This window comes from Hermetia illucens, chromosome 2, assembly GCF_905115235.1.
Source record: "Hermetia illucens chromosome 2, iHerIll2.2.curated.20191125, whole genome shotgun sequence".
Lineage (NCBI taxonomy): Eukaryota > Metazoa > Arthropoda > Insecta > Diptera > Stratiomyidae > Hermetia > Hermetia illucens.
The window spans coordinates 171,046,950-171,073,792 of record NC_051850.1 but is presented as its reverse complement, the minus strand read 5'-3'; the positions used below and the strand labels follow the sequence as shown (position 1 = coordinate 171,073,792).

The 26,843-nt window shown below is 43.7% G+C and overlaps 3 protein-coding genes across 22 annotated transcripts in view; 1 reads left to right on the top strand and 2 right to left on the bottom strand.

Moving 5' to 3' along the window:
* The window catches only part of LOC119650384 (collagen alpha-1(XVIII) chain), a 768,837-nt gene that overhangs the window by 95,397 nt on the left and 646,597 nt on the right, over positions 1-26,843 (bottom strand). For all 19 annotated transcript variants that reach the window (XM_038053124.1, XM_038053126.1, XM_038053129.1 and 16 more), the window contains one exon: positions 7,239-7,369. In XM_038053124.1, the coding sequence (XP_037909052.1) occupies positions 7,239-7,369 (131 nt within the window). The remainder of the gene's footprint in view (positions 1-7,238; positions 7,370-26,843) is intronic.
* Positions 14,749-15,590, bottom strand: LOC119650388. Its single transcript, XM_038053147.1, has 2 exons — positions 15,460-15,590; positions 14,749-15,357 (listed from the first exon to the last, which is right to left on the bottom strand). The coding sequence occupies exons 1-2, from the start codon at positions 15,520-15,522 to the stop codon at positions 14,851-14,853; spliced, it is 570 nt and encodes a 189-aa protein (XP_037909075.1). The 5' UTR covers positions 15,523-15,590; the 3' UTR covers positions 14,749-14,850.
* LOC119650387 lies at positions 15,735-16,686 on the top strand. Of its 2 annotated transcripts, XM_038053146.1 has the most exons (4): positions 15,735-15,833; positions 15,944-16,258; positions 16,330-16,498; positions 16,559-16,686. In XM_038053146.1, the coding sequence occupies exons 1-4, from the start codon at positions 15,768-15,770 to the stop codon at positions 16,561-16,563; spliced, it is 555 nt and encodes a 184-aa protein (XP_037909074.1). In that variant the 5' UTR covers positions 15,735-15,767; the 3' UTR covers positions 16,564-16,686. The 2 variants fall into 2 exon arrangements, with proteins under 2 accessions (XP_037909074.1, XP_037909073.1); XM_038053145.1 differs by having other exon boundaries at positions 16,330-16,686.

Sequence of the window (26,843 nt, the reverse complement as noted above, 5' to 3'; positions counted from 1 at the left end):
TGGTCACAGGGATTAAAATGTGGCCGCAAACGGTGAACCCTTGATACCAGGCTACCCCCAGTTTCAACTAGCTTTGTCTCGGCGTAAAAAGGGGCTCTGCCGAGATCAACTTACTTTCCCCGATAAAATTGAGGCCATGGGAGCCAATGATGAGAAAACCAAAGAAACAAAAACAAAAACCTTTTAAAAAACTACCATTAAATATAGAAGATCGTTACGATCCAACCCCGAGTGAAGAGGCAACCCTAAGCCCATCGATGGAGAAGCTGAGTCTAGATTCTCCACTTACTCAGGTGGGAACTTATCTAATTGGAATCTAGTCCTTAACAGATGAGCCGAAGCAGGCCCCTTCTGGCAGCACACGTGACCCCAGGCTCCAATTTGCGCCACCTACTAAGGCTAAAGTCATGCCCATGGGTAAGCACCTGCCTATGGACAACCGCCTCCGGCCAAACCGCCTTCGGGCAAAGCGCCTCCGGGCAAACCACATTTGGGCAAGCCACCTTCGGGCAAACAGCCTTCGGGCAAATCGTAACCCTCGGACGTCAATGAGGACGGGAAAGGATCGTTCGGGGCATCTGCGGTTAAGGGGAAACCAAAGCGGTCCTCGGACGATCCCAACTCTTCGGCGCAAAAGGCAGCAAAGAGGGCTCGGCCGGCAACGGTCAGGCCTTCATTTTCAGCCAAGGCTATCGAATGGATGGGTCTTGTATGACGACTCTAGCCAATCTGGTTACGATACTGAGCAGTGCGAATATCTTAGGAGGAAACTCCTCCTAGCTGTAAGGACTACATCCTAGCAAGGCATTAAGCTTTGCTTTGAGTCGGTAGATGTATACCGTAAAATGTTACGGCTAAACTTTGCCGACGAAGACACGAACGAGTGGCTCAGGTAGTACTGTTCCTCCTCAACGATGTGTGGGAGGATGCGCGACTAACCCTGAGAAGGGTCTCTAAGCTGCTATCGTTAAAAAAAGTGTTTCCTCTGGCTTCTAGAAGAAGAGCGGAATGGTGCTAGGTTTCTAGAACAATTCGGCGTGCAGAATAAGTTCAACAATTCCACCTGGATGCAGCTAGGCTGCAAACAGGAGAGATAGCCCATAGGCCAGGAGCTTTTCTCACTATCAGTATTCCCCAATCCGATGCTAAGAACTGTCCGAGGAAAATGAAATTGTAGAAGGTAGTATTACCGCTTTTTTAGATGCTTTCCTTATGATATAGCGCAGCAAGATCAATATTGAGACTCTCAACAATTGGATAGGGGTGATTCTTACAAACAACAATCAAGCTTTAGAGGGCCAGTATCCCACATCGCGGGGAAAGAAGGGTGTACCTTATGTGGAAATGTTGCACCTCCATCCATGCTCTGCCCATCGGTTCCCCAAGACAATGACATACTTGAACGGTCGGTAGCAGAGTGCTTCATTCGGTCGCTCGGTCCGAGTAGCGTCTCTTAAACCGCCATTATTATTATTAAGCTATGGCTGTTTCGATCAGCTTTTCGGTCTTTTCTAGGTCCTTGCGTTATTAAGATCCGCGACGCCTAGGAGCGTTTGAAAACCTGTACCAACAAACTACAACATCTTAGGTTTATAATCGCAGGGAGGAAGGCAAACCTGCTGATAGGCTACGACGTATACGGTATACACTTTGGGGTGGGTCGGAAATCACCGACAAATATGAATCTCTCTTTGGCTTTATTGTTAACACAAACCTATAGGTGGCAACATGGGCAGTGCACTAACCTTCCATTCCCCCAGCTCGGAGAACTGTGACAGCGGGAAGAAGGATATTGACATCACCCTATTAGCCGACAATGGAACCATCAGAGTAGAGGATTGGAAATTGTCAGATCAAAGATCCCTTTCAGATGGCTGTTAAATACTTTTAAGTCTAGATATCGCTCCTTCCCTTACAGAGACCCCAGCCGGATCGACATGAGAAATTTGGTCGGGTTATCAAGATCAAACTCTCCGGGGTTCCCAATGATAACATTGGCACGACAGGCAAATTGAAGTTTGAGGTCGAGGCTTTGGAAAAGGTATTCAAAGTCTTGTGACCTGACAAATACTGCAAAGAGGCATTGCAACTGTAGTGGAATAAAGATCTATCTCAAGAAGCTGGCATAATCGCATAATATTGAAGCTGTATTTCGTTCGGATGCGTTCCGCAATCCTTCATACGCGTGCGAGTCACATTCATACCGAAGGGGCGTAGGCGCAGCTATGAATTCGTAAATGACTTTCGGCTAATCAGCCTTCCATCTTTTGTGTTAATGAGCCCAGACCGATCCTGCACATCCACTTAAGGACGGTCAAGAAGAAAATGCCCCTCCCCAAATTTAAGCACGCCTGCTTCACAGGCAAATGCACAGAAACCGCTGTTCACAGGCTAATTACTACGGTTGAGCGGTTGCTACACTACAAGCATTATACCTCAGCCGTCTTCTTAGGAGCATTCAACAATGTTAGTACCAAAGCCACCAAGGAAGCTCTTGCCAGAATAGGAAGACCAGGAGTGCTCTATGCATTGGACAGTAATCATGTTTAGAACCTGATCTGGAAGTCAGTCACTTGATTAGAGCTATGAGCAGAGGGACGCTAAAGGGTGGCGCTCTGGTTGGCAGTGATGGATGAAATTCTATAGATATTGGGCAGGAGTGGGCTGAAGATTGTGGCGTATGTCAACGACTTCATCATTCTGGTGTCAGGGCTATTTCCCCCTGTTGTGAGTGAAATCATGCACGATATCAACCAAAAATGAATCGTTCCAAAACGGAACTGATGCTTTTTATCACCACTGCAAGCGGTCAAGCACTGCGGGATAGATTAATGCGGAAATCAATCTTTTGGGAATCAACCCATCCCCCTGGAGCCAAGCCTCTCGCATATCAAGGCCGGTACTGGTTGTTGATAGCCACACCCTGTACGAGGTGACCCTATTATTAATAAACCGCTACGGATCTAAACTGAGTATTAGAAAAACACCTCCCCGAATTCAGGGTGTTATGAGAATCGTACCCATTGGACAGTTTGCAGTCAGGGGTAACTGACTGTATTCGAATGAAGCCTCACTGATACCTGCCCGCTTAGTGAGTAAGCCTGACCTTACCGTGATACAGGGGGCTATAGCACGGCAGAACTCTTAGCCCTCATACTCCTGGGATTCAAATGACTACAAAAAAATAAAGGCACGAAAAGATATGCGATAAATAAGCGGGACACCGCACCGACACACGCTGGCCCATCAGGCGGAGGCAAATCTCCGGAATAATGTGATCCAGGTGACTCAAGAACGGAGAAGTTGGGATGCCAAGCAGTGGAGCCACCGCAATCAACAAAGGTTTCCACTGAAAGGCAGGGATGAGCAAGAGTTTGAAGTCAGAATATCAGACGGTAGAAAGGAGAGAGGCCTCAGCAGTGCAGATGTTAAATGAAAGATCGCCCTAAGTCTTCAGTATCAGAGCCAAGAGAGCGGGGGAAACGGAAATCAGCTCATATGATAGAAATGCTCCCAAGAAACCTAAATCCAAGCCCAAGAAAGGGGAAATCTCGCGGCAATCAGGAGCCCCGTCTTTAGCTACGATAATGTGGTAAAGAGCATTCGAGAGAATATACTGCCGGAAGCATTTCCGGAGCAAATACTCGCTCGTGAGGAACAGGAAATGATTGAGGACTTTATCGTCATAGAGATAAGAGACGGATGGAACTAGAAGCTCGTGTTTACCGGACTACTTTTTCGACCAGGTCTTATACTGGTAGACTACGCAATGGGGAACATAGGAGAGCAAATAGCTCCTAAACTGTTAGGCTGGAAGTTAATGGAACTATCGACATATGTTGGGAATTACACACCAGCGGCACACATGGTGACAGTTCACCTATCCGAAGCTGCACCGATTAAGACGGGGAAGCTTTTACGTTTCCTCATCACTCAAAACATGGATCTTCGTACACGGTATTTCATTGTTTTTCGAAGCAAGGAGTAGGTCAAAGGCAAACTTCTTACGATCGGGATAGATAACCGATCCCTGGAAGCAATTAAATGTCATAACTGCCTCATCGTTTACAGATTCGGTAACATACCTGTGCACGTGCACATGAAGAAATAAAGGAAGGATACTTCAGGTGCCTATCAGGTGGAAATCCTACCGAGGTCCCCGAAGGAACCGAGGCGGACATAGAAGCTGAAAAGAGTAGGACCGAGCAGGGAAGTAGATCTGCTGCGACAAAAGACGGAAACTTAACGGCTTTGACCTAGACCTTCTAGGACTCAAGTCCGACCGCAGAACACAAGGAAATGCCATGTCGAAGAAGAAGGACAACACACTAAACTTGGAGAAGAGCTCAAAACGGTAACGAAGTCGATGGTACGTATTAACATAGCCCAGGTAAACCTTCACCATGTAAAATCTGCATCTGCATTAATTACAAGGGAAAGTTCCAAGAATAACATTGGAACAGTCCTGGTTCAAGAACCCTGGGTGTACCAGGGGCAGATTCGCCGTCTGCAAGGAGGAAGTGTGAAGAAAATTGGGTTTCCTTTTGTGAAAAACAAAGGGTTTGCATCATTCTCAAAAGGAAGTTAAGATACATATGTCTTTCAGAGTTTCTAACAGGAGACTTCATGGCATTGCATGTCGTACAGGAAGCCGAGGACTCCAGAGGCAGTGATAGTATCAGGAGAAGACACCGGGATTCCACTGGCATTTATCGTTAAACTGGTAAAGTTTTGCGAATGGAAGGCGTTACTACTTCTTCTCAGTTGCGATGCCAACGCCCATCATGGGGTCTGGAATAGTAGCGATATTTTTCGAAAAGGTAAGTACTTTCTGGAACTCATACTCAGTAACAAGTTAGAAATAAATAGCGTAGGGAACACTCCAACATGACCAGCACCAGGCAACAGATACTAGACATAACTTTAGAGAACACTGCGATGCGCTGCTTGTTCAAACCTGGAGGGTGTCGAATGAGCCTCATATGTCGTATCAAAGAGTATCAAAGAATAATCAAATTTGGTATTGAGGGCAAGTCGAAATTAGATAGAATAATAAGGAATTCCAGGAGAAGAAATTGGAATTCCTACACAAACCCGAGTGACAACATGGCTTATCTACAGTAGAGCGGTGACATCAGGAGTGAAGCAGAGCTAAAAACAGTGGTGGAAGCCCTCAACAAAGTCGCCATTGACGCATATGAGACCAGCTGTCCGACTAAGGCAGTCAAATCGTTAAGAGACGTACCCCGCTAAAACAGGAACCTAAATAGAGTGAGAAAGGAGATGCAAAAATTCTTCAACTAGGCGAAACAAACTGACTGGCATAGATGCAAAAAAGCGACGTGTAGCAACCCAATCAGGGAAGTAAAACGAAACAGCTTCAGAGAATTCTGTGAGGGAATAGAAAAAATACAGGTATACTCGCCAGGTAGAGAAAGATGAGCAGTGGGAACTGGGGATAACACGACAGCCAAGTTTCATTTCGGTAACACGGAGCAACAAGGCAAACTGGGAGAGCGTGGTTCTGACATATGGCTTAAACTGGCAACTAATTACCTGGTACCCTAGCGGATGCATTACAACAGAGCCAGTAGATTCCGGGATTATTGATCCAAAGAAAACGCATTGTGAACTAATGGCTATGCACTTCAGCATATTTCACGCGAAAATATACGCCATAGATAGATGTGCCTCCTTCAACCTTGAAAGGAGCTATAGTGAGCAAAACATTGGAATGCTAAGCGACAGCCAAGCGGCTTTTAAGGCACTTCATCATCATCATCAACGGCGCAACAACCGGCATCCGGTTTAGGCATGCCTTAATAAGGAACTCCAGGCAAACCGGTTTTGCGCCGAGGTCCATTAATTCGATATCCCTAAAAGCTGTCTGGCGTCCTGACCTACCCCATGGCACTTGAGTCCGTAAATTCGAAACTGGTATGGGAATGCCTTAACAAACTGAACAAGCTCGGTTTATTCTATAAGGTCTGGCTACTCTGGGTTCTAGGCCGCATTGGTTTAGAAGGCAAGGAAGCAGCAGATGAGCTGGTCAGGAGAAGAAGAAGCAACGATGCCGCTATACAGACCAGAGCCATTCTGTATTGTCGGAAATGGGTTCATGCCCACGACATTGAAGAGGCTCGGCTGAGAGAACTTTTCTGGGTGAACGTACCAGGAATGGAACAGTCCAGGGTGTTCATCGGGGCATACGAACTATACAAAGAAGGGCCTGTGGATCATAGTAGGAATACTCACTGGTCACTAAAGGGTAAACTATCACCTGTTCTACGCCAGTGTCTGGGAGTGTAAAGTAGGTTCAGAGAATATTTAATACCAGATGCCTGGTTGAAACACTTGGAAGAAGGGGAACATACTTTCCTCCAGTGTAAAGTATTTGGGTCTGATCCTGGATGCTAAGTTAAATTGGAGACTAAACATAAAACTGGTGGTTAAGAAGGACTGTGTAACCTCGGAAACATTGGATATTTCCAACGTCACTATTTACAGGCGATGGACAACATGCTATGCGGTCAGATTAAAGTACCTGTTAAATTAGGAATGCAATAGACGAAGTACTGCACTAAGATACTTAATCACTAGTGATGAGATTGTAAGGCATGTGGTATTGTGAAATTAACATATTCGGAGTCAACGACACTTCAAGTGCTTTCAGTCACGTCGGTCTGCTGGGCAGTGGGGAGGCAATATCTAAAGAAATGTCACTGTCTCGACGACGAATTCGCAAGGAGTTTTTTGATCTCCTGAAGCGACTCATTTTTTGCATTCCCTGAGTATCTTTTGCAGTCCCTTAATTCTTGAGGTAGTTTTCTTAATTACTTCTAGTTTGTTATAATGGTAGCAATTTTTGGTTAAAAAAAAAAATACGGAAAGTTTCCAAAACAAATCAGGGGCTTTAGTTTTATGATGAAATACCAGGCTGAAAATTGCTATCAACTACCGGAAAATTTTGCATCAATACTAATTACATACATATGAAAGCCTATGTAATTTGCAAATATGCCCAGTTGATGTACACTGCCAATGATAAACATCTAAATTTTCTGGTCGAAAACCCAAAATAATTATTATTTAAGTAATCCAAAATGACATATCATTCAAAAACCGCTTTAATTTTGATTGCTTCCTACATTCAAGGTGCAGATTTCTGGAAATATTTGTTGGAAATAAAAATCTGATTTTATGCAAAAATTAAATTGTCTTTTGTTACGGTACATTACCTTCGTCATAGCTTCAGTATTTTGGAATGTCACTGCACCTGGAACAATCTTCATGCCTGATGAGGAGTCCTGATGGTCCGCCCTCATTGACGGCGATGGAGGTCCTGGTGGGCCTGGGGGTCCCGGTGGACCTGGAAAGACAGAATAATAACAGTCAGTGGAAGATATGGGAAAAACCCTAAATGCGTTGATTATGAAGCATGTTGGTATAGTGTTGAAGCAAATTTGAAAACACAACGTCGAAAAGCATAAGCGTGCAAAAAAAGCAATGCTATTTCCACATAAATTCATTCTTTCATGTTGGAGATAAGGGGTTTTTTCGTTTTATTGCATATTCACAAAGATCAGCTCCTGAAGTGTGCAACAAGTGAGGGAAATCATGCAACATATATAAACATGTGTATCTCCTAAACTATTGGTAGCAATTAAATTGTAAAAACGAGGTTCTGAAAATTTCACAGAAAAATATACTGTGGCATGACTTTTTTTAAAAGAAGGGTGCACAACATATAGTACACCTTCTATTCTTGACTTTCATAAACGTGGTCAAAACAGATGCTTGAAAAAGTACATTAACTTACTCCAAGAAGCTTTTTCATAAAATAATGTAAAAATAAATATGGTTGCCTTCCGCCCCTGGGTTAGGTATAGCGCGCCAACCACACCTACGCGCCATCGTTCGCGATTCACTGGAACGAAACTCAACTGACCTTTGGCAAGCTCTACTCTTGAACAGTATGCCACCAATGACAAGGCCGTGGAAAGTGTAGAAATCCACAAACCTCCTAAGATTATCGTTACGTTCACCAACACCATGCATCACATATCCGAGAAAGGTGTTGTCTGAGTTGGCATTTAGATCACCCATCACGATCGCAATGTTACCTTTAGGAAGTCGCTACTACTTAGCTTTCCAGAATACAAAAGCATAATGCCTCAGGAGGGAGAGGAGTACTTTCCAAGGTTCCACCTCCCAACTTCGCTTTGCGCACCCCCGTTTTTGAGGTGGCTCATTCCAGAAACCAATCATAATCCGCTTTCGATAGCCAAATGTCACCTGAGTAAGATCAGTCCCTATCCGAGGGGTTGTTGGTGTTTCGATGGCATGTATTATATTCTTAAGCCCCAATACACAGAATGGCCTAATTTTTGTACCTAGTATCTTTAGAAAATCTTCGTTTCCTCTTCTCTTTTCATCTCAGTGGTGCTCCCGATGGTGGATAGGGATGCATATTATTCTCTCAATGAATCTAAATGGTCGCGGTGAGTGAATGACCATACGTTGCTCAAAAATTCAGAAGGATTTGAAGTCTAAAGCGGAGTGTATCGTTATCTGTGACCTTTTTCATGTTCATATCAACTTGCTCTTTCATTGAGTCCTTGGCCAAACGGTTCCCGATTTGAAAAAGGAGGCATGCAAAGCTGAACTAAAGATATGAACAGAAACTGACCGCAAAATCAGTCTGACTAGTCATTGAACTCCTTCTATTTGCCTTAATGGGTAGAACCTGCTAGGCATTGATCAATTTGACGGACCAGGCCCTGCATTAAGGAATATGGTTACCAAATAAAAGAGTATTATACAAAGACGTTCGGTAGATTCACACTGAATTGAGTGATTTATTGAATGTCAACTTTCACCTCTTTTTAATTAGAACATCTGTACTTCGCCAATATTGGCATCATTTATGAATTCCTTTAAATGTATCTAACTAAGAATCATCATAAGATAAATGAATTGCTTAAACTTCACGTTTAATTTGAGGATCCATCCTTTTCCCATTGGCTCAGGTCCCCCATAGGAATGCATCAAAAGCTAGGCATCTCCATATATTGCCAACCCCGAGATGCCAAGGCGGGTGCCCGTATGTTCTATCACACGGTCATCTAAGGCTTAAAGAAGAATATGATCGAGAATACAATTCAGTTTTTCGCCGGCGTTCGAGCCGGACATTTTTTTAATTTTCTTCAGCAACCGTCCTTATATTGGGAAATTTTTCAGCGCAAGCCCCAAGTGCGCCCTGTAGGAGACTGTCCAAACGATCCGTCCCACATTCCTGGGCCTGATGAGGGCAGAGATAAACAAGCACGTCGTAGTTGAGCTGTACTTAAGTCCTGGCTGAATCCATGGTCATTCCTTTGGTTTGCCTGCGTTCATATTGTTGGTTTACCTCTTTCCTCTTCCTTACTTCTTTTTTTGAGGAAGCTTCTTTTTAATCTGCTATCTCCTATCTTTGGGTTAATTATTTTTTATTCTACTGAAGGGGTAATTGAAAGAAGTATGCCCAAACAGAATACGTAGTAGTTTAAAATAGATTGATGACCAAAAGCCCAAATATGTGACAGTGGGCGTTGTACAGACAACCGATGGAAGATGAGTTAAGCGCTGAGAAAGTAGGGATTCCTCCAGCTAAAATTTATTTAGAGTAGAATCTGCGGGAATCGCGAAGAACGCAGCAAATTTAACGAATCAGCATGAAGCAAAGTATCGAGAAGAATGAAGTAGAAGGAACGGTATTGTAACAGCAGTTCCTCGGTATCAACTTGGTGACTGAGCGGATAGACTATAAGCAAACTATTCGCTTTTTAAATTTAATTTTTTTAGAGCCTCTCGTCATATGTTTTCCACGTTTGTAGTGATCCCATATTATCCCCCCCCCCACTGACCTCGAAATGCTGAAGTAGGCCAAGGAATAGAAAAGTCGAGGTAAGGGTATAGAGAAATGTCAAATGAGGACGCAGTCTCGTTTTAATCGGGTTTGCAAGTTGCTTGGGTCCTCGAATCCAAAACCTGTCACAGTGTTGTTCACCTGAATATTAGTTGGCCTCGCGGTAATAACGACTTGACCTGGATCAGCGGCAATGATCACGTCCGAAACGGGGAGATACGTAGTCGACATGGGGTTGAGCTAAGTACCCGCTTATGAAATTGTAAGAAAGGAAGTTTTGATATTATTTTAGCCATCCGTACTGGTGAGAACTCTCTAGCTGAGATGGGCCTGGGTATCGAATTTGACGAGAAAAGACCTAAAATCTGACACAGACAATAATGGCTTGATACGCTAGATAGTAATTTTTTTGCCTTTCGGCTCCACTAGTCCAAAACTATGACCGGGAAAAGGCAGCAACTCGATTTAGATAAACCGATCCCGCTGCAGAATGGGACGAAGGCTGAAGGAGGAATAATTTTGAACATCCTCAACTTTCCTATATTTATGACAATAATTAATAATAATCGATGGAGAGCAGGCTGGTTTTCACTCAAAATCCTCCTACACATCAGGAACAGTGGAAGATTGGACGGAGTTTAGATCTTCACTTCACCTGCCTTTCATTGATTTCATTGATGGCGCAAAATGTCACGTACTGCATTGAGGTAAAATCTCAAAGGACTTCGAGATCCAACCTGAGTCCGCCAAGGTTGCATCCTGTCACCGATATTATTTCTCTTTGTTATCGGTGATGTTCTTCATGCTGTCTTGTTCGCAAGACGTAGAGGAATTCAATGGACTCAAACACTTTGACTACCCTGATGAGATTTGTTGCTTTCTGACCGGGTCATGGTCCCCGGCCAAATGGGTCCGAATTTGGAAAGAGCGGCAAGTAGATTTGGACTGAAGGTAAACACCAACAAAACCAAGCTTCTCAGTCTGACGGGTCATCGTACTCTCCATGTCTGCATTAATGGTCAGGGCATCGAAGCCATAGATCAATTTGTATATCTAGGAAGCATAGTATCTACCGATGGTGGCACCGAACTGGATATTACTCGAAGTATTAACAACACTAGATCCGCGTTCGTTGCCTTGTCTTAAATCTGGTAATGTAATCATCTCAACACCAAGATGAAGTTGAGACTGTTCTGTGCTAACGTTCTTTCTGTATTGCCATATGGGAGTAGCGCATGAAAAGTGAATTCCACGGTTACTCAAAAGCTCAAAACTTTCTTAAATACCTGTCTGCGTTATATCATCTTAGTACGTTGGTCTGGCCACTATTTTTCGAACACACCAGGCTTTCATCAAATTGTGTCTCTGACATTTGATCGGGATATTCTGGTCTAAAAGAATATCGAAAGAAAAGGTTCGCCGGCGCTTGGGTCAGAAATTACTAGATACGTTGATTAGACGGCGAAAGCGCCAGCAAGTAGAAATTGAAAAAGTTCTGAGTCAGTGTCTATTGGATGGCGGACCGAGCCGAATAGGAAGAACATTTCTTCGGCCTTTCCGATCCATGTACTCCTTTTTTGAGCTAAGCACTTAAGTTGCTCTCTGAGGGGTCGTCAGTGATCTTTAACGGGTTGCTTACGATACGGGGAGTGACGTCCCCGGGTGTTTGGGTAAGTAGTTTTGACTCCCAGCTGGCAGTATACCTATGTCCTAGGTAGCAGCCTTGACAAAGTCTCTCGGTGAAGAACGGACCGAGAATGACCGGTACACATTCGGACGCAAATTCGTAGTCGTGTCGTGTATCCAGAACCAGTCCCTTCCGGACCCTGGTCGGGTAGTATGCGTTGAACCAGTATTTGTAGACCGCGTCGCCGCAAGCGAGCACTAATCAATCCGTGAGTTTCGGGATCAGCCACTTATAAAAGTAGGTAAGGCCTCAGGGAACCGGGGTAGCGGCCTTGTCTCCGAGTGAACACCCATTCCCCTATTGTGGCCCGTTCTTCTGCAGACGATGTGCTGGTGAAGTTTGCATGGAAAACGAAGATAAAAAACTAAACAAATTGATGTTCTGGAAAAAAGTCCAGTCATACCCACCAAACTTAAGCGGGTGGATTTGGGCATGAATCCACTGGAAGTGCAGTCAACCGTCTTAGCTAGAGCCGAAGAGGAAAGGCCCATCAGGAAATGCAAAATAGTGGTGGGGCATACACAGTCGTCAACGTTCCTTCAGAACAACGTCAGCAAAAGCTGAAAGACATGGAGGAACTATTGGACCGCATTTCCTTCTACAGGCAAACATAGACAGCTGCGGAAAGCGTGCAAAAGCAGAAACAGCCATACTTCTGGCTGAGAAGACTGCAAGTGCCCCAAGGATTGCATATAGCCCATTGCAAAGCGAGTTGGGTAAAAAGCGAAAAGAGAAAGACGTGGCTGGAAGAGACTTTATCCAAGTAATTTCCGGGGCCCAAAAAAGGCAAAGAAGTGTAAAAGAAAAGAACACGTTATGCAGTCAGAAACCTTTTAGTGCAAAGATAAGGAGGCTACTAATAGAAAGTAATAGAAATACGAGGTAAGGAAGAAGGACTAAATGGTCGGCTCTGCACGATAAGCCGAAGGATGGCAATACATTTGTAGAAGTCCTCAATGAAATTCGGAACAAGATGAAATCCAAAGACAATGGACCAGAAGTGTCTTCTTTACGAAAAACGAAGGATGGCGGAGTCCGTGTTGAATTAGGCCCAAAGATGACTAACAAGAATACGTTCTGCGAAACAGTTAAGGGGCTACTGTAAGAGGAAGCTATGGTCGCATAGAGCCCATGTGCGCTCTACAAACCTTGACTACAATCTTCACTGCTTCACAGAAAAGGTGGAAGTGGAAACTGTGAATGTCCAGAGTTAACGAATGCCCAGATACTCACTTCTATGAATGCAGGAGGCCACAAACTTGCAGTGGTGGGTGAACATTGGGGATTCGTCAAAGCTCTTGAAACTGGCAGGGTCGCGTTGGAGGGGGTTTTGGACGGAGACAGCGTTGCAGCTAACACTGCCATAAATTCACTAATGAAGCTGATAACGGTAGCCTGTTAAGGTTAGATACCCGGAGGAGCCCCAGCCGTGACAAGCCTTCTGTGTATTAGTGGACGGCAGAAATTGCTGTCCTACGGAAAGAGTCCGCGAGGAAGCATGGGTCATAAAGGCATAGTATAGATCAGAAAAAAGGTCACTCCGCCGCGTGATAAATGGCAGGAGCTATGAGCTATAGACTTATAATCCGGAAAATCGGGGCTCTGCGGAAGCTCTGAATACTAAGTACTGACCAGATGGACTGCGTTGTAATAAGAGTCGATGTCAACAGCACGGAAGGCGTCAAGGACCGTCCTCTTTCAAAATAAAAGAGCTCAAAAAAACTGTTCTCTTTATGAAAAATAAGAAGGCGCCAACGCGTATCCGAAGGAGGACATTGTTTCTTGTCGCTGGAAGGTAGTGAGACTCATACTAATCAGTAAAGGAAAAGGAGACCCTGAGCTGCCATCTGCATATCGACCGCTGTAGATGCTCGACACGGCTGGGAAGGTACGCAAAAAGCTAATCAGGTATAGATTCGCTGAAGGGTAGGAGATTCACGGCGACTGCTGTTATGAAGACCGCGGAGGCGTTTCATCGAGCCAAGGCACACTGCCCCCAATCTTGATGGGTAGTGCCCCTCATAACGCCTGACGCTTCCCTTTCATTTCGTAAGATGGGAAGACATTCTAGGCACACTAGACAATTCTTTCCATGTACCAAGCTACCTCTCATAGATATTGTGGGATTATCCGCGGCACCGCTCCCTGATCTATGAAACGCTAGAAGGTCAGAAGAGGATTGACCTCTGGAACGCTTCATATGATAGTTTGCTTAGAGTTGACATGCCAGAACAGTTGCGCCTGGTTGGTTATGCAGACGATATTGCGGAATTTGTTGCTCATATTGGGGGGACTACCTCCTGATTTTGCGATTTGCAATAGGGTTGTGGACGATGCTCAACACGCCTTTTTTTCTTGTGGAAGGTGGGATGGGATTGGTCAACAATTTTATTTATTTGCGAAGTATCTCTCTCCAGAAAACATTGTCGCGGAGATGCTGAGGAGCACTGACAGGTGGAGCTGTATTGCGCATCACGTACAGGTTCTTATCGTGGCAAAGAAGATAGAGTTCGACCAGTGGAGAGGGAGGATGTAAGGAGGTTCTTTGAATTAAGAGTTCCGATCCTCCCCACCCCTTCCGTTGGTGAAAGAAATTCCCTGATTTGAAGGCTCCGCAATGCGGGAGCTAGCCCGAAGTACTGTGACAAAAAGTTTTAGGTTAGCTCTTTGACAATGGGGAGGTGTTTACTTGATAGTTCGATGGCGTACTTTTGCGGGAGCCCACACTCTTCAAAAAAGAGGTGTGGTGCTCCTATGCGATGCCAGTATACCATTTTTCGGCCTTTACGTGACGTGGACGAGTTTATTCGTAAGGTTGGTGTCCTTCCCTGATGTGGAGGAGAAGTATCTATTCACGCTACCGAGTAGGCATGACTTTCCGAGATTTAGGCTCATATGTGGGTTAAATAGGAAATAGATTATACTGAAAAGGCGGGCGAGCAAACGACTCTGTCATATAGCTAGGGTCGATAAGCTATGAGCTCCTATAAAGGATTTAATGCTGTCATGTTTCTGGTTTAGGAGAATGAATTATAAACGGAAACCATTGCTGTACTCGTTTATTATTTATTTATTATAAACTTTAAAATCTACTTTGGTGGAGAATCTCTCAATAATGTGAGCAAAATAAAAACCACATTGTTGTGCTGAAATATTGTGTATTATTCCGAAATTATATAAGTGCAAATATAGTCAATGAAAATCCAAACCCGGTCCAATATTCATTATACTTTCATTCAGATTCTTTTAAACAGTTTCATTTTCCCATGCTAAATATTTTGAAATTATTGAATCCTTTGGATTTATCGACCCTGCCGTAGAGATTTCCCCGATGCACAAGGGCAGTTTTCTTCCACAATTGCAGGGAAAATATGAATCTCGCTTCAGGAATATAACTTGGAAGCATCTCCTCATCAAGTCGATAGTCATGGATGTAATAAATTCCCTTCTTGATTGGACATTCCTTGAAAAAGTATCCATGTCGACTCAAGTCATCGTAAATGATCCTGAGGACAGGGTCAATTGATTTGGTTTTCAGGAATTTGCAAAAGTTTACCGTCCTGTTCAGCAACGATACAAAATTGTCGGTGGTCTCCTCCATCAGGAGATTCACATTCAGTTGCAAGTCATCCAAGTCCTTAATGACATTGATGTGAGCGTTGATCACTGTCTCACCTGTTGTATTAAGGATTTCTGCTTTGACTTCTACAAAGTCTTTGTCGGTTTCACTTTCATATTTGTCGAAGACGAGCTTGAAGCTCCTCTGGAAGGGGGGATTTTGAAAAAAAAACACGTATGGCAGTTATTTTGTCACTTCGAATTCGAGGAACATGCAAAGAGGGTGTTTCAATTTGCGGATACTCACCCACGCTAAGACTCCTGATTGAATACTAAGAAGCAACGCGACAAGCAATAAAAGCTGACTCATTTTTATTCGAATTCAGATAACGAAATGAAATGTTTAGAACTCTTTCAAGGTGGCACGGATCATTACCGCTACCGGAATGAGTCCAAAGTATGCCAGCGTCCTATTAAGAACGCATTACTCGCTGGGATGCGCATCATTGGACCGAATCACGACTGATCAATGACGCTGATATGTGACCACTTTCGCTAATTACTCCGCTTTATAAGTCATCACGCGAATGATTTTTACAGTACATTTTTCCGACCATGGTTAAGTTTGGACACATTTTGGTTGTAACAATAGTAGCTCTGGTCGGGGCAAGCGTTGCTGAGGTGGGTGCTGAGTAAAGAGTTCAAGTGTTTGGAGGTCGCAGCCTTTAATTGATCAATTGAAGTTTCGTGTGGAATTTGTGAATTTTGATACATTAAGGTTTGTTTTTCAGAAACATGTCCGGTTGATCCCTGACTCTTACGAAACGTGGAGTGACAATGTCTACCTCAATTTCACATACGCAATGGATACGTCAGCCCCGCACATTAATATAACGCACAAGGTCATGAAGACTATTCCTGAAATTGAGGCCCATATAGAGTCGGAAATTCATGGGAAGAATAATCCTGACCATTTCTTCAGATCGAATGCGACTTTCAGTGTTTGCGACATCCTCAGTTTAAAGGCGGCTAGTCCAGTGACAGCTTTCATATTTGCAACTGTTAAAAGACATGGCTCACTTCCGGAAAAATGTCCAATTGAACCGGTATTCGACTGTGACTTTATTCGAACTTAATTTCATTAATTCAGTATCTTTTTGTAATTGGTCTTAAACAGGGAACTTACGGCATATCAAAATTTTGGTACCCAGAGGAGAATATACCTACAAATGTTCCAGAAATAGAGGCCGAGTTCAAGGTGCAACTATTTGCAATCGATAATGGCCAACGTCACATAATTTTGAACAACAGATTAAAAGGACATTCTGCGGTAGTTGAAGGCTCGGGTAAATCACTTTTTGCAAAAATGTTCAGAGGATAATGACTAATAACTAGTGAAATTGTAGCATAAGAGTTAGATCCTTCATGAGCAAGGATCCTTCTCTCATCTGGATGACTTACTGTTTGTATTAAGTAAACAGATTTATTATGGTTGTGGTGGTTTGATGAATATACATAGTGACGAACATTACAATCCGCACTGGTCTACATTTCATACCTTCCTCCTAGGATATAGAAGTTTCAATGATAGCCTCAAACTTCGATATTACTTTCATTAATTTATTATTTTAAAACTATGTTAAATGTATATTTCTGTCGTAGTTCTTTCACGAAGGGCTATGGGTCAAATGTAACGCAAATATAATGGAAAAGGACACAACCAGGTTTGTTTTAAGGAGTTTCTGGTTAACGTCGGTTTCACTAATATATTAGCAAGGATATACTCCACCCGTGCCCTAAATGCCTTTATCTTGAGTAAATACAAATAAATATTCAGATCTTTAGAAAATATCCTAATGATATACGACTCGCTAGGATTTTTGGATCTTATCCATGGTGTACCGCCTGAATATTTCCAGAAGCAGGATTTGAGGTTTTGGTTCTTCAGTTAATTTCCTTAACAAGCTTCCATATTGTAATGTACTACTAAATGCTTGTTGCCTGAAACTCTTCGAGATGAGACCATGATTGCCAAAGTAAAATCGGAATGAGTTACTAAATTGAATGAAGTAAAATTATTTGGAGATAGGAAAAGGAGGAGATGGGAGTCCAGTGACCCTAGGCGCCGTTTGTTCGGAAGTTGTCTTCTGGTATCTTCATTCTGCATTCTGGCGATCGCTTCTGCTAAGAATCACCTTGCTCTCTTTTTCTGCACGCTCATTGACTACCTACATGCCGGGCGGGAGGGGGGGATAGGAATTTATTCTGACGGGTCATCCCATTCTTCTGTTAATTTTTTTCTGTCAGCAGCAGCACCTTTCAGGTCAAATAGTGCAGTTTTTTGAAAAGTACAGCTTTTTGAATGGGATGTTTCAATTTACCTCAGTCTACTTAGAATTACAGATCTATTAATGCTGTCAGACCCAGGAAAAGTAGCTATAATTCTCTCTAACCAAGGTGTGTTTCCTTCCTAGTATTCCCAGTGAGCCCATTTTTAGTCCAATGTAACCATTTATTGCGTTGGGTTAGTTAATATGGCTACTCTTTCAACCAGCTTTTCCGAAACTTACTTCAAAGTTGAGCCACGAGTTTCCGTCTAGTAGGTTCATTTAGATCAATTTTTTAAATCAGATGTTGATCTTAACAGTTCTTCAACTAGGAATTGATCCAGCGTTAGAACAGTCAGATCAGATCGTTGATTGTTGATTCCAACAGCCGGGAATTCAAAATGGCCTGAATTTTGACTATTAATGTTTCCAATTTTTTAGACGTGAGTCAAGTGGTAACTACGTTTCCCAAGGTCCACCGGAATCTAAAGCTCTCGAAAATATAAAACAAGACTTGGTGCCAATGGCCTAGTAATCTTGTGTGATTTCGTCTTGACCAGATGCCGAGTACACGCTGTTTTGTATTCCTCCTCATTATGAACATCATCAAAGTTTGTTCCGTTCTCACAGTATATGCTGGGGCAGAAACCTGGTCTACCCGCGAAACCCTCGTAAAGCGACTAGAAAAGTCTGAGTGATGAGGCTAGTAACAACTTTGAAATGTACTACCTTAGTAACGAAACAACAGAAGATGGCTATATAGGATTTCTGTAGCTTCCCTACACGAATCTTGTTGTGTCTCTCTATGAAGTCACTGAAGTTAAACCCTGGTTGGACCCGATGTTTCGCCAGTGGGGCCATTAATTGTATTAGCAATTCGGTTCTTGCTGACGCACGACCATATTGCTCTTGAAATTCGGGTCTGTTGTCGGAGTAGAGAGTCCAACTGGAGTGTCCTTATTGCCTACATTCTGCGAAATATTTCACTTTTTCATGCTTCCTTTGATCCTGCAGGAAAACGAACTTCCCAATACAATTGTGAAGATAATATTTGTTCACCAGCCTGGCTTTATATTTTTGCATTTATGTTGTATTTGCTTTACGAAAACAATAGTTTCCGCCCCTTTAGTCTTCCAGGAATATTTTGAAAAAAATGCCAGAAATGCTCAAATACATATACCGCGAAACACAGTCATCGAGCGCGGCAGTTTCCTATAAGCCGAATTCTTACGACCTTTCAACTTAACCTAGACATTTTGCACTACCATATTTTCGCAATTTCTTCTAGTTGGGCTTCAGATATATTGCTGGTAGTTTACTCACTTTGTATGTATGTATGCCCCCCACGACTTCCCGAGATGCTCGCATTCCTTCTATACCATTCTGTACATGGCGTAGTTTGCATGTAACCATCGCCCCTATTCAATGCGTGACCTACCCATTGCCACTCCCGCCTTCCGATCACATTACGTACGGGTGCCAAATCTGTGCGTGGACCAAATTCTCCGTTTATAATAGTATCAGGTTAGCGCACCCCGATGATATGACGCAGACAGGTATTGACGAAGGCTTGAAGCCTTCGAGTGACAGTGGTGTTCGCCCTCCATGCGCTACTTCCATACAGTAACAAAGGAAGAACACTAGCACTGAACAATCAAGTAGTCAAGGTGTTTGAGAAAAAATGTGCAAAGAACTAAAGGGATTGCAATGGTCAAACGACCATCCTGAGTGGCCGAAGACAACCTAGATGAAAGACGGATCGCAGTCTCGATTCTTGCTTCTCCTGCCTCAGATGTTTATGGAGGCGCAGCCTCTGAGGAAACCTCCTTTGGTATACTACAAGAGCTAGTCGTTTGCTGTGTTTGTCTTTGAGATTTAACGTTGTGTAGGCGATTACCTTCCAAAAGTCTCTGGATCTACGGCCCTCTGCGGTTAAATGCTGAGAGGTATTGCCCTTCGAGCTTCTGGGGATTGCCCTTTCCAATGTTTGTCTGAAAGGGCTACTTCCTTGTTTTAGCAATTGAAAAATTTAATATTCCTTGTTCTTCGTCGGGATGAAGTGCCGGGTGGGATGATTTTTTGATGGAATACTGAGGTAGTAAATTATTTGCTGTACCGCTCCGTCCTCAGTGATTCATCCTCACTTTGTTCTCTGACTCTAGACGAGGAAGATTGAATTCTCGCGATCCCTCTTCTTTGCTTTTATTATCCAATTCTCTGCGACAGGGAGCAACATGTGAAGCACTTTTTGAGGTTGGAATGGCATTTTGGCCATTCATGAGTTTTGCGGGAAGTTATACAAGGAGTTGAACATTAAGGGATAGAGGAGTCCTCAAGATTCATTTTGTGTGTATGTTTATGCACTTCCACTGCCATCATGCATAGTGGGATATCAGCACATTTTTGCTGCGTGGACTTGAGTTACCTTTGGGAAGACTGCAAGCGGAGAGAAGGAGGAAGATAATAACTACGATGAAGGGACTAGAAACATCCATATCGGCGGTTTCGAAAACAAACTACTGAGACCTGACATTCCTTGACCACAGTGCTTCAGTACTGGATAGACACCGTGGCATCTAACGCTATAAGCAGCTTAATTAAGCAGTTTTTTGCAGAATGTATACAGGTGTATACAGTGGGAGTAAAGCCGGAGGTAAGAAAGTTCAGTAACACCAACACTAAGAACTCTAGGAGCCAAGTAAAAATATTACAGTCATTTCATCTACCATGTCATCCGACATCATTCGCGGGATGACGAATTTTGCACCATCTGAGTCCTGAAGGCTGAACACACCCTCTGTACTCAGTTTATGCCCCACAGACTAGGGCTACATAGAGCAAGATTGAGTTCACTATCCTAATTATAAACGGCTACAAATACTCCTTTGACCTCCTACTTTTGACATAATTTTTGCCAGAGCCATATTTGTCGTGGATGCTTTGTTGCAAGCTTATTGGTGCGTTAATTATAACCCCTAAGTACTCGATGGATGGTTTGAAAGCGATGAAAGGATTCCCAATTTTAGAGTCTGTCTGCCACCCACAATTACAAAAACGATACGAAATTCGGTGAAACCCCCACATACTTAGTAAGTAACATCATTTTACATTCTGTTTGAGGGTCAGTTCCTATAAATGTAAATGAGGGGGTGTAACCGTTTTTTTCTAAATTTATGCATCTGGGGTGTCAATACTTTATTAAATGGGCCTTAGTTTCGATATCAATTAAATAATCGAAAAATTATAAAAAAATCAGAAGATTTTTCTATATGATACCCAGGTTTCCAAATGCCCTACATACCGATAATAGTATTTACCTATGTTTTAGGGAAATTGACAAGCAGCCCGACATTTGTGGAAGATAGAAGCTACTTGGGTAATCCATCTTCTTCTTTTTCTTCAGCCTTTGTCCCGTTCACAAGCGGGGTCGGCTCGTCGTGATCGGCTTCGCCATTTGGCTCTATCGAATGCCTGATCTGGGTGCAATCTCGAGGCTTTCAGATCCCCATCCAGCGTATCAAGCCACCGTTGCTTAGGTCTGCCTTTTGGTCGTTTACCATCGACTTCGATGTTCAGACCAATCTTTGCAAGTGAATTCTCGTTTGCACGAATTGCGTGATCATACCATCGAAGACGCCTCTCTCGCAACTTTTCCACGGTCGGTGCAACCCCATAACGATCGCGGATATCCTCATTTCGGATGTGATCTAAACGTGTGACGCCACTAGTCCAACGTAGCATCTTCGTCTCCATTACCGCGAGACGCCGTTCATTGTCTTTTATGGTCGGCCAACACTCAGAACCATAGAGAGCGACTGGACGGACAACATTGCGGTAAATTTTAGATTTGAGACGTTCGTTGATACGTCGATCACAAAGGACACCAGTTGTGGAACGCCACTTCATCCAGGTTGCGTTAATTCGTGAAGCAATTTCATAACGAAGTTCTCCATTGGCTGATAGCGTTGACCCGAGGTATTTAAATCGCTCAGTTCTGGGCAGATCACTGCCGCTGACAGTGATTGTGCCTGTTTCATGGGGATCGGTTGTCAAAAATTCAGTTTTGTTTAAATTCAATCTGAGACCGTGTTGCATGAGGCGATCATTCCATTTTTGAACAAGTTATTTCAACGATTTCGCGAATACGGTTGTCAAGAATGCGTTCAAAAATCTTCATGGTATGGGAAAGTAACCGGATCGGACGGTAATTTGAACATTCTGCTGGACTACCTTTCTTTTTCCATATTGGAACAGTGGTACTTTCTTGCCAGTCAGATGGTGTTCTTCCTTCCTGAATAACCCGGTTAAAGAATTCACTCAGCCACGGTGTTGGGTCCCAGCTCTTTGCTTTCCAGAGCTCAGATGCAATGTCGTCAGGTCCTGTTGCTTTCCCCGATTTCATTTGTTTTATTGCCTCCTCGACTTCAGTTGCGCTGACTGGTGGAACTGCTCCAAATGTCGGCAATGATTGTGGAAGTGGAGGATGAGCAAATTCTTCAGTTGAAATCTGCTCGAAGTATTCTCGCCATCTATCTGTTGCGGCTCGACGGTTGGTAAGCAAAGTACCGTTCTTGTCATTAACACAACAGAAGTGTTGGATATCCTGTGTGCGTTCATCACGGCTTTTAGCAAGTCGGTACAGATCTCTCTCGCCATCCCGAGTGTCCAGTAAAGATTTTTGAAATGGTTCACTCGGGTGACAGCGACCGCTTTCTTTGCTTCCCGGTTGGCATTCTTATAAATTTGCCAATTAGCAGGCGTTTCTTTTCACGGACCTTCATTTCAACATCATCATTCCAAAGCCAAGTATCTCGGTTGATGTACCGCTTACCCGGCTTGGTGACCCCGAGGCTTGCAGAGGCCGCTTTGTGGATCGTGTCTTTCATTTGGTTCCATGATTCTTCCACATTCGTAATGGTTGGCAATCGTATGAGTGAGACCGTTTCTTCGTTCTTCTCACCAAATCGCCACCATTTAATGCGCGGCGGGCCAGTGCGTTCCTCACGCTGTTTTATCGGTGGCTTAATTCGCAGGACAGCAATCAACGGCCGATGTTGAGGTGCGATGGTCTCATAGGGAACGACTTTGCAATCAGTGACAGTGGTAAAATGTTGACGTCTTATGAGAATATAGTCGATTTGCGTTTTATTGTTCCCACTATAAAATGTGGGAAGATGAGACAATCGTTTGATGAACCATGTATTCATAAGTACAAGGTCATGGGTGTCCGCAAAATCGATTATACGCTCGCCACCTTCGTTGCGCGCTCCGAACCCCTTTCCTCCATGGCACCTGTTACCGTCTGCCTTTTCACCCACATGACCATTAAGGTCGCCGGCAATGATTATGTAATCGTCAGCAGGCACGTGACAAGTCTTTTCATCGAGAAGTTGCCAGAAGGCATCTTTCTCGGCATCAGGTCGACCTGTCTGTGGTGCATACGCGGTGAAGAAGTGAATAGTGCGATCAGCTGATATAATGGTGAGCTTCATCAGCCGATCATCAAATCGTTCGACTTCTTTAATGGCATCACGGAAACCCTCTGAGATGGCAATGCCAACACCATATTGAGTGTGTGGGTTACCAAAATAGAGAAGTTTGTAGCCATTTTTACCACGTTCGCGTTCAATGTCGCAGCTTTTGGCACCAGACCATCGGGTTTCTTGCAGAGCGCAGATGTCAATGCATCTTTTCCGAAGGGCTCTTGCGAGTTCCTCGGTCTTTCCAGTTAGGGTACCAACATTTAGCGTGCAGACACGTATTTGTTTTGTTCGTTGTGTGCGGACTAACTTGCTTACGTCCTAACGCCGTCCATGCGTCAAGAACCCTTGCCCATTTCTCGACAGGACCGGGGCCCGTCCTGCCGCGTCGACTGAGGTGGACGCCCTAGCATTTCTCCGAGGCCTGTGACTTAATCCGATCATCATGTTTGTAACGACATTCTATGCATTTTCTTGGTCGACCTGTCGCGGGGCCTGTCACCAAGAGAGATCAGGTAGGATTTAGCATAGTAGAATAACTCCAACTATACTCTGTTTATCTCTTTCCCTGATCTCAGCATTTTATTTTTGTTTTACTGAGGATAGTACAGAGTACGTTGCCTCAAACCTTCCTCCTTTACCTGGGCTTGGGACCAGCATACTATGTTAATAGCATGGGTAATCCATGTTTCCGACGAACATTTTTTTTCAGTCTCTGTAGAGAAGAAATTTACACAAGAACTTAAACAAGTAGGAAAAGGAGGGAGGTAACTTAGAAGTAGATCAGAACGGATATCGCGAAAAGGGTGTTGAGGGCTTCATCACTGATGGTAAAGCCAAGATGGGAAGGTCGGCTTTGCAAGAATTGTATTCAGCTAATTTATGCGCGGTATTGGACGGGTACCGGCAGAGCCCCACTTCGAATTCAAGAGCTGCGTAATGAGAATTGATTTTGATATATGGGGATGCAAAAGGATATTTATTTATTTATTTATTTAAATAAAAACAATATTCAAAAAAGTAAATTCCTAGTTAAATATTGCCCTCAGAAGGAGGAGCAAGTAAATGGCTTAGTATGCGCTTAAAGCTAAGGAAGGAGACTGAGTCAAAAGAGTCAAGCTCTAGGGTATTGTGGGACCGGAATATTTGCGGAATCGGGGAGTGGAAATAGGTTTCAAGCTCTTCGAAGGAGACCTGAAAAATGACCGCACTGCGTGAACCATGGGAGGCAATGCGGAAAATAACATCGGAGTTGGTAGACCAGTCCACTAGGGAATTACAGATTTTGGGAAAGGTACACATATTAAGGAAGATGCGGCGTTGCTGTAGGGAAAAAAGACTGAGGGTGCGGAGCCGGATGGATAGTCCACCCAGGGAAGGTCTTTTTTAAAAAGGAAGGTCTGGGCGAATTTATATTGTACAGCTTCAAGAGCACGATAATCATGGTTACACGTACACATACACAGCAACATTCAAGGATGTTTCTGACAAGGGATTTTAAAGGCGTTAAAGCGCGCTCAGTTGACGTAAAGTTGGAGGGGGAACGTTGGATAAAACCAGACATTTTGAAAGCTCGATTGATGATGTCACTGAAGTGAGAACTGAAACAAAGTTTGTCAACGAAGATTACACGCAGGTCTTGAACGGAAGTCAGCAGTGAAAGGGGCTTTCCGCCAAGAGAGTAGGGAAAGGTTGTTGGGGAAGGTTTAAGTGAATAGCACTTGCATTTGCTGACATTTAGAGCCAGCTTATTAACCGAGCACCAATGTACTAAAAAGTGAAGTGCGGACTGCAAGAGAGCACAATTCGGGGGATACGAAACAGAAGCAAATAATTTAAGGCCGTCAGCGTACAGTAAACATGGAGAGGTGAGAATGGAAGAGAGGTCATTGATAAAAAAACAGGAATAGGAGGGAGCCTTGGTGGAACACTAGATGAGAGAGAAGGAACGGGATGAGTGGCCATGGAAAGAAACTTTGCGGGAACGGTATGAATGGTAGGAGGAAAGCCAAGAGGTGATTGAGGGGGGAAGTTGAGTAGAGAGAGTTTGGAAAGGAGAACATTGTGGTCAATGGTATCAAATGCTTTGGCGAAATCGGTGTAAATAACTTGTACCTATGGTGAATTATAGCGTTTAGCAAAGGTTTGAAGCAGTAGATTGATGAAATGCGCAGTCAGCCGTAGACGTATCTCTCCAGTATTTTGGAGCAAGATGGAATAAGGGAGATGGAACGGTAATTCATAACTGGGATAGCTAAGAATCTTTGCTCTTGAGGGCATGATACGGGTCTCTTACCAAAGATGAGGGAAGTAGCATTCTTCTGAACTTCTGTTGAGGATAATACACAGAGGGAGACAAATGTGTTATTTACAGTTAACAAGGAGGAGGTTAGGAAGACTATCGGGATCAGGTCCGACATTGGCATTAAGATTTCGAATGAGGAACTCAACAAAGGAAAGCGAGAGGAGAGCAATTCAGAATAGCGTGGATCATAGAGAGGAGTAGTGGGGGGGGGGCGTAGTTTTTGAGGGGTAAACACGGAAGAGTAGTAAGAACAAAGAAGGATGCGGGATTGTTGTGGGGAGTTGGCAATGGAATTAGCAAAGTTGATGGAAGAAGGGAAAGGTTAGGTGGGGTTACGGGAATGGCGACTGTGGGACTAAAGCGGTTTCAAGTTACCGCAGACAGGGGAGGTATCGATGCTCAACAAGTACCTCTTATGGGCTATTTTAATCATCGATTTAACAGTAGAGCGCATAGGTTTGAATTGAATTTAGGACAGAACAAGTAGTAATAAAAGACGAGAGTAGAGGGAAGAGTGGAATATTTTGTTACAGGCAATACGGAAGCTAGGACGACGGCCAGTTGAGCATGTGAAGGTTAAAATCTCCGCCGAGGAAGAAAGGGAGGGAAGGGAATTTGACAGTAGGGAATTCGTACAAGCTGTCAAAGAATTTTTCATACAGGTGGGGACAGGTAGCACAGGGCACGTTGATACAAGATGCAATAAACGGGTCGGAGTTAGAAGGGGAGATATGTAGGGCAATACAATCATATCGTGCGCCAGGGGAAGAAAAGAGGAGTTCGGTGCGGAGTTGAAATTAGGACTCCGCCACCACGGGAATTACGCGATGCAGCGCGGTCCCTGTTGCAGCGGAAAATGAAATACCCTTTGGGGAGCTCAGAGTTCAATATATTTTCATCAAACCAGGTTTCAGAAATATAAAGTATATGATGCTGTTGAGCCAGTGTGAATAGCTTGAAAGCGCGCAGCCTGCAAGCCTAGAAACAAACAGCTGCTTTGGTGAGGCGGCTGCGGGGCCGTTGGCATGATTGAATGAAGTGCGAGGATTTAAAGGTGGAGGGGGTAACTCTTAGATACGTGAGAAAGGAACACAGCGGGATTGCAGTCCAATCAGTTCTAATTGGCATTGATGCAACTCAAGTATTTATGAAAGAATGAAGTAGTAAAGAGATAGGGCAGTTTTGGAAAGCTAGGATGGTTACAGTTGACCATGGCGTTAAACAATTCTTGGCACTGATGAAGGAGAAAATTCGGAGGAGGCGCAGAAGAGGCAATAAACGGAAGGAAGTTGGGCGGGGAGACACGTAAGACAAAATCATAAAAGAAGGTGTATTCCGCGGGGAAGGGGTAATTGACTGGAATAAGGATTCCACGGTTACTTCTCAAATGTACACATTTTGTACAACATACAACTGAAAAGCATTCACAATAGGAATACCTATGCCCGATTTACTACAGGCAATTAGTGGCTGTCTTTTAAAATCTAGTGTACATTTAGGTGCAGAATCGTTCACGCATATTGGATGAGTTTCCAGCACTTCTACTACAAAAGCTAAACACAAAATATAAGGATGTGCT

Bases quoted from the DNA above. Each gene is read 5' to 3' on its own strand.
- LOC119650388 (XM_038053147.1), bottom strand. From the start codon at position 15,522: ATGAGTCAGCTTTTATTGCTTGTCGCGTTGCTTCTTAGTATTCAATCA. The intron at 15,358-15,459 runs GTGAGTATCCGC...CCCCCCTTCCAG, and splicing joins AATCAGGAGTCTTAGCGTGG to AGGAGCTTCAAGCTCGTCTT.
- LOC119650387 (XM_038053145.1), top strand. From the start codon at position 15,768: ATGGTTAAGTTTGGACACATTTTGGTTGTAACAATAGTAGCTCTGGTC. The intron at 15,834-15,943 runs GTGGGTGCTGAG...TTTGTTTTTCAG, and splicing joins TCGGGGCAAGCGTTGCTGAG to AAACATGTCCGGTTGATCCC. The intron at 16,259-16,329 runs GTATTCGACTGT...GGTCTTAAACAG, and splicing joins AAAAATGTCCAATTGAACCG to GGAACTTACGGCATATCAAA.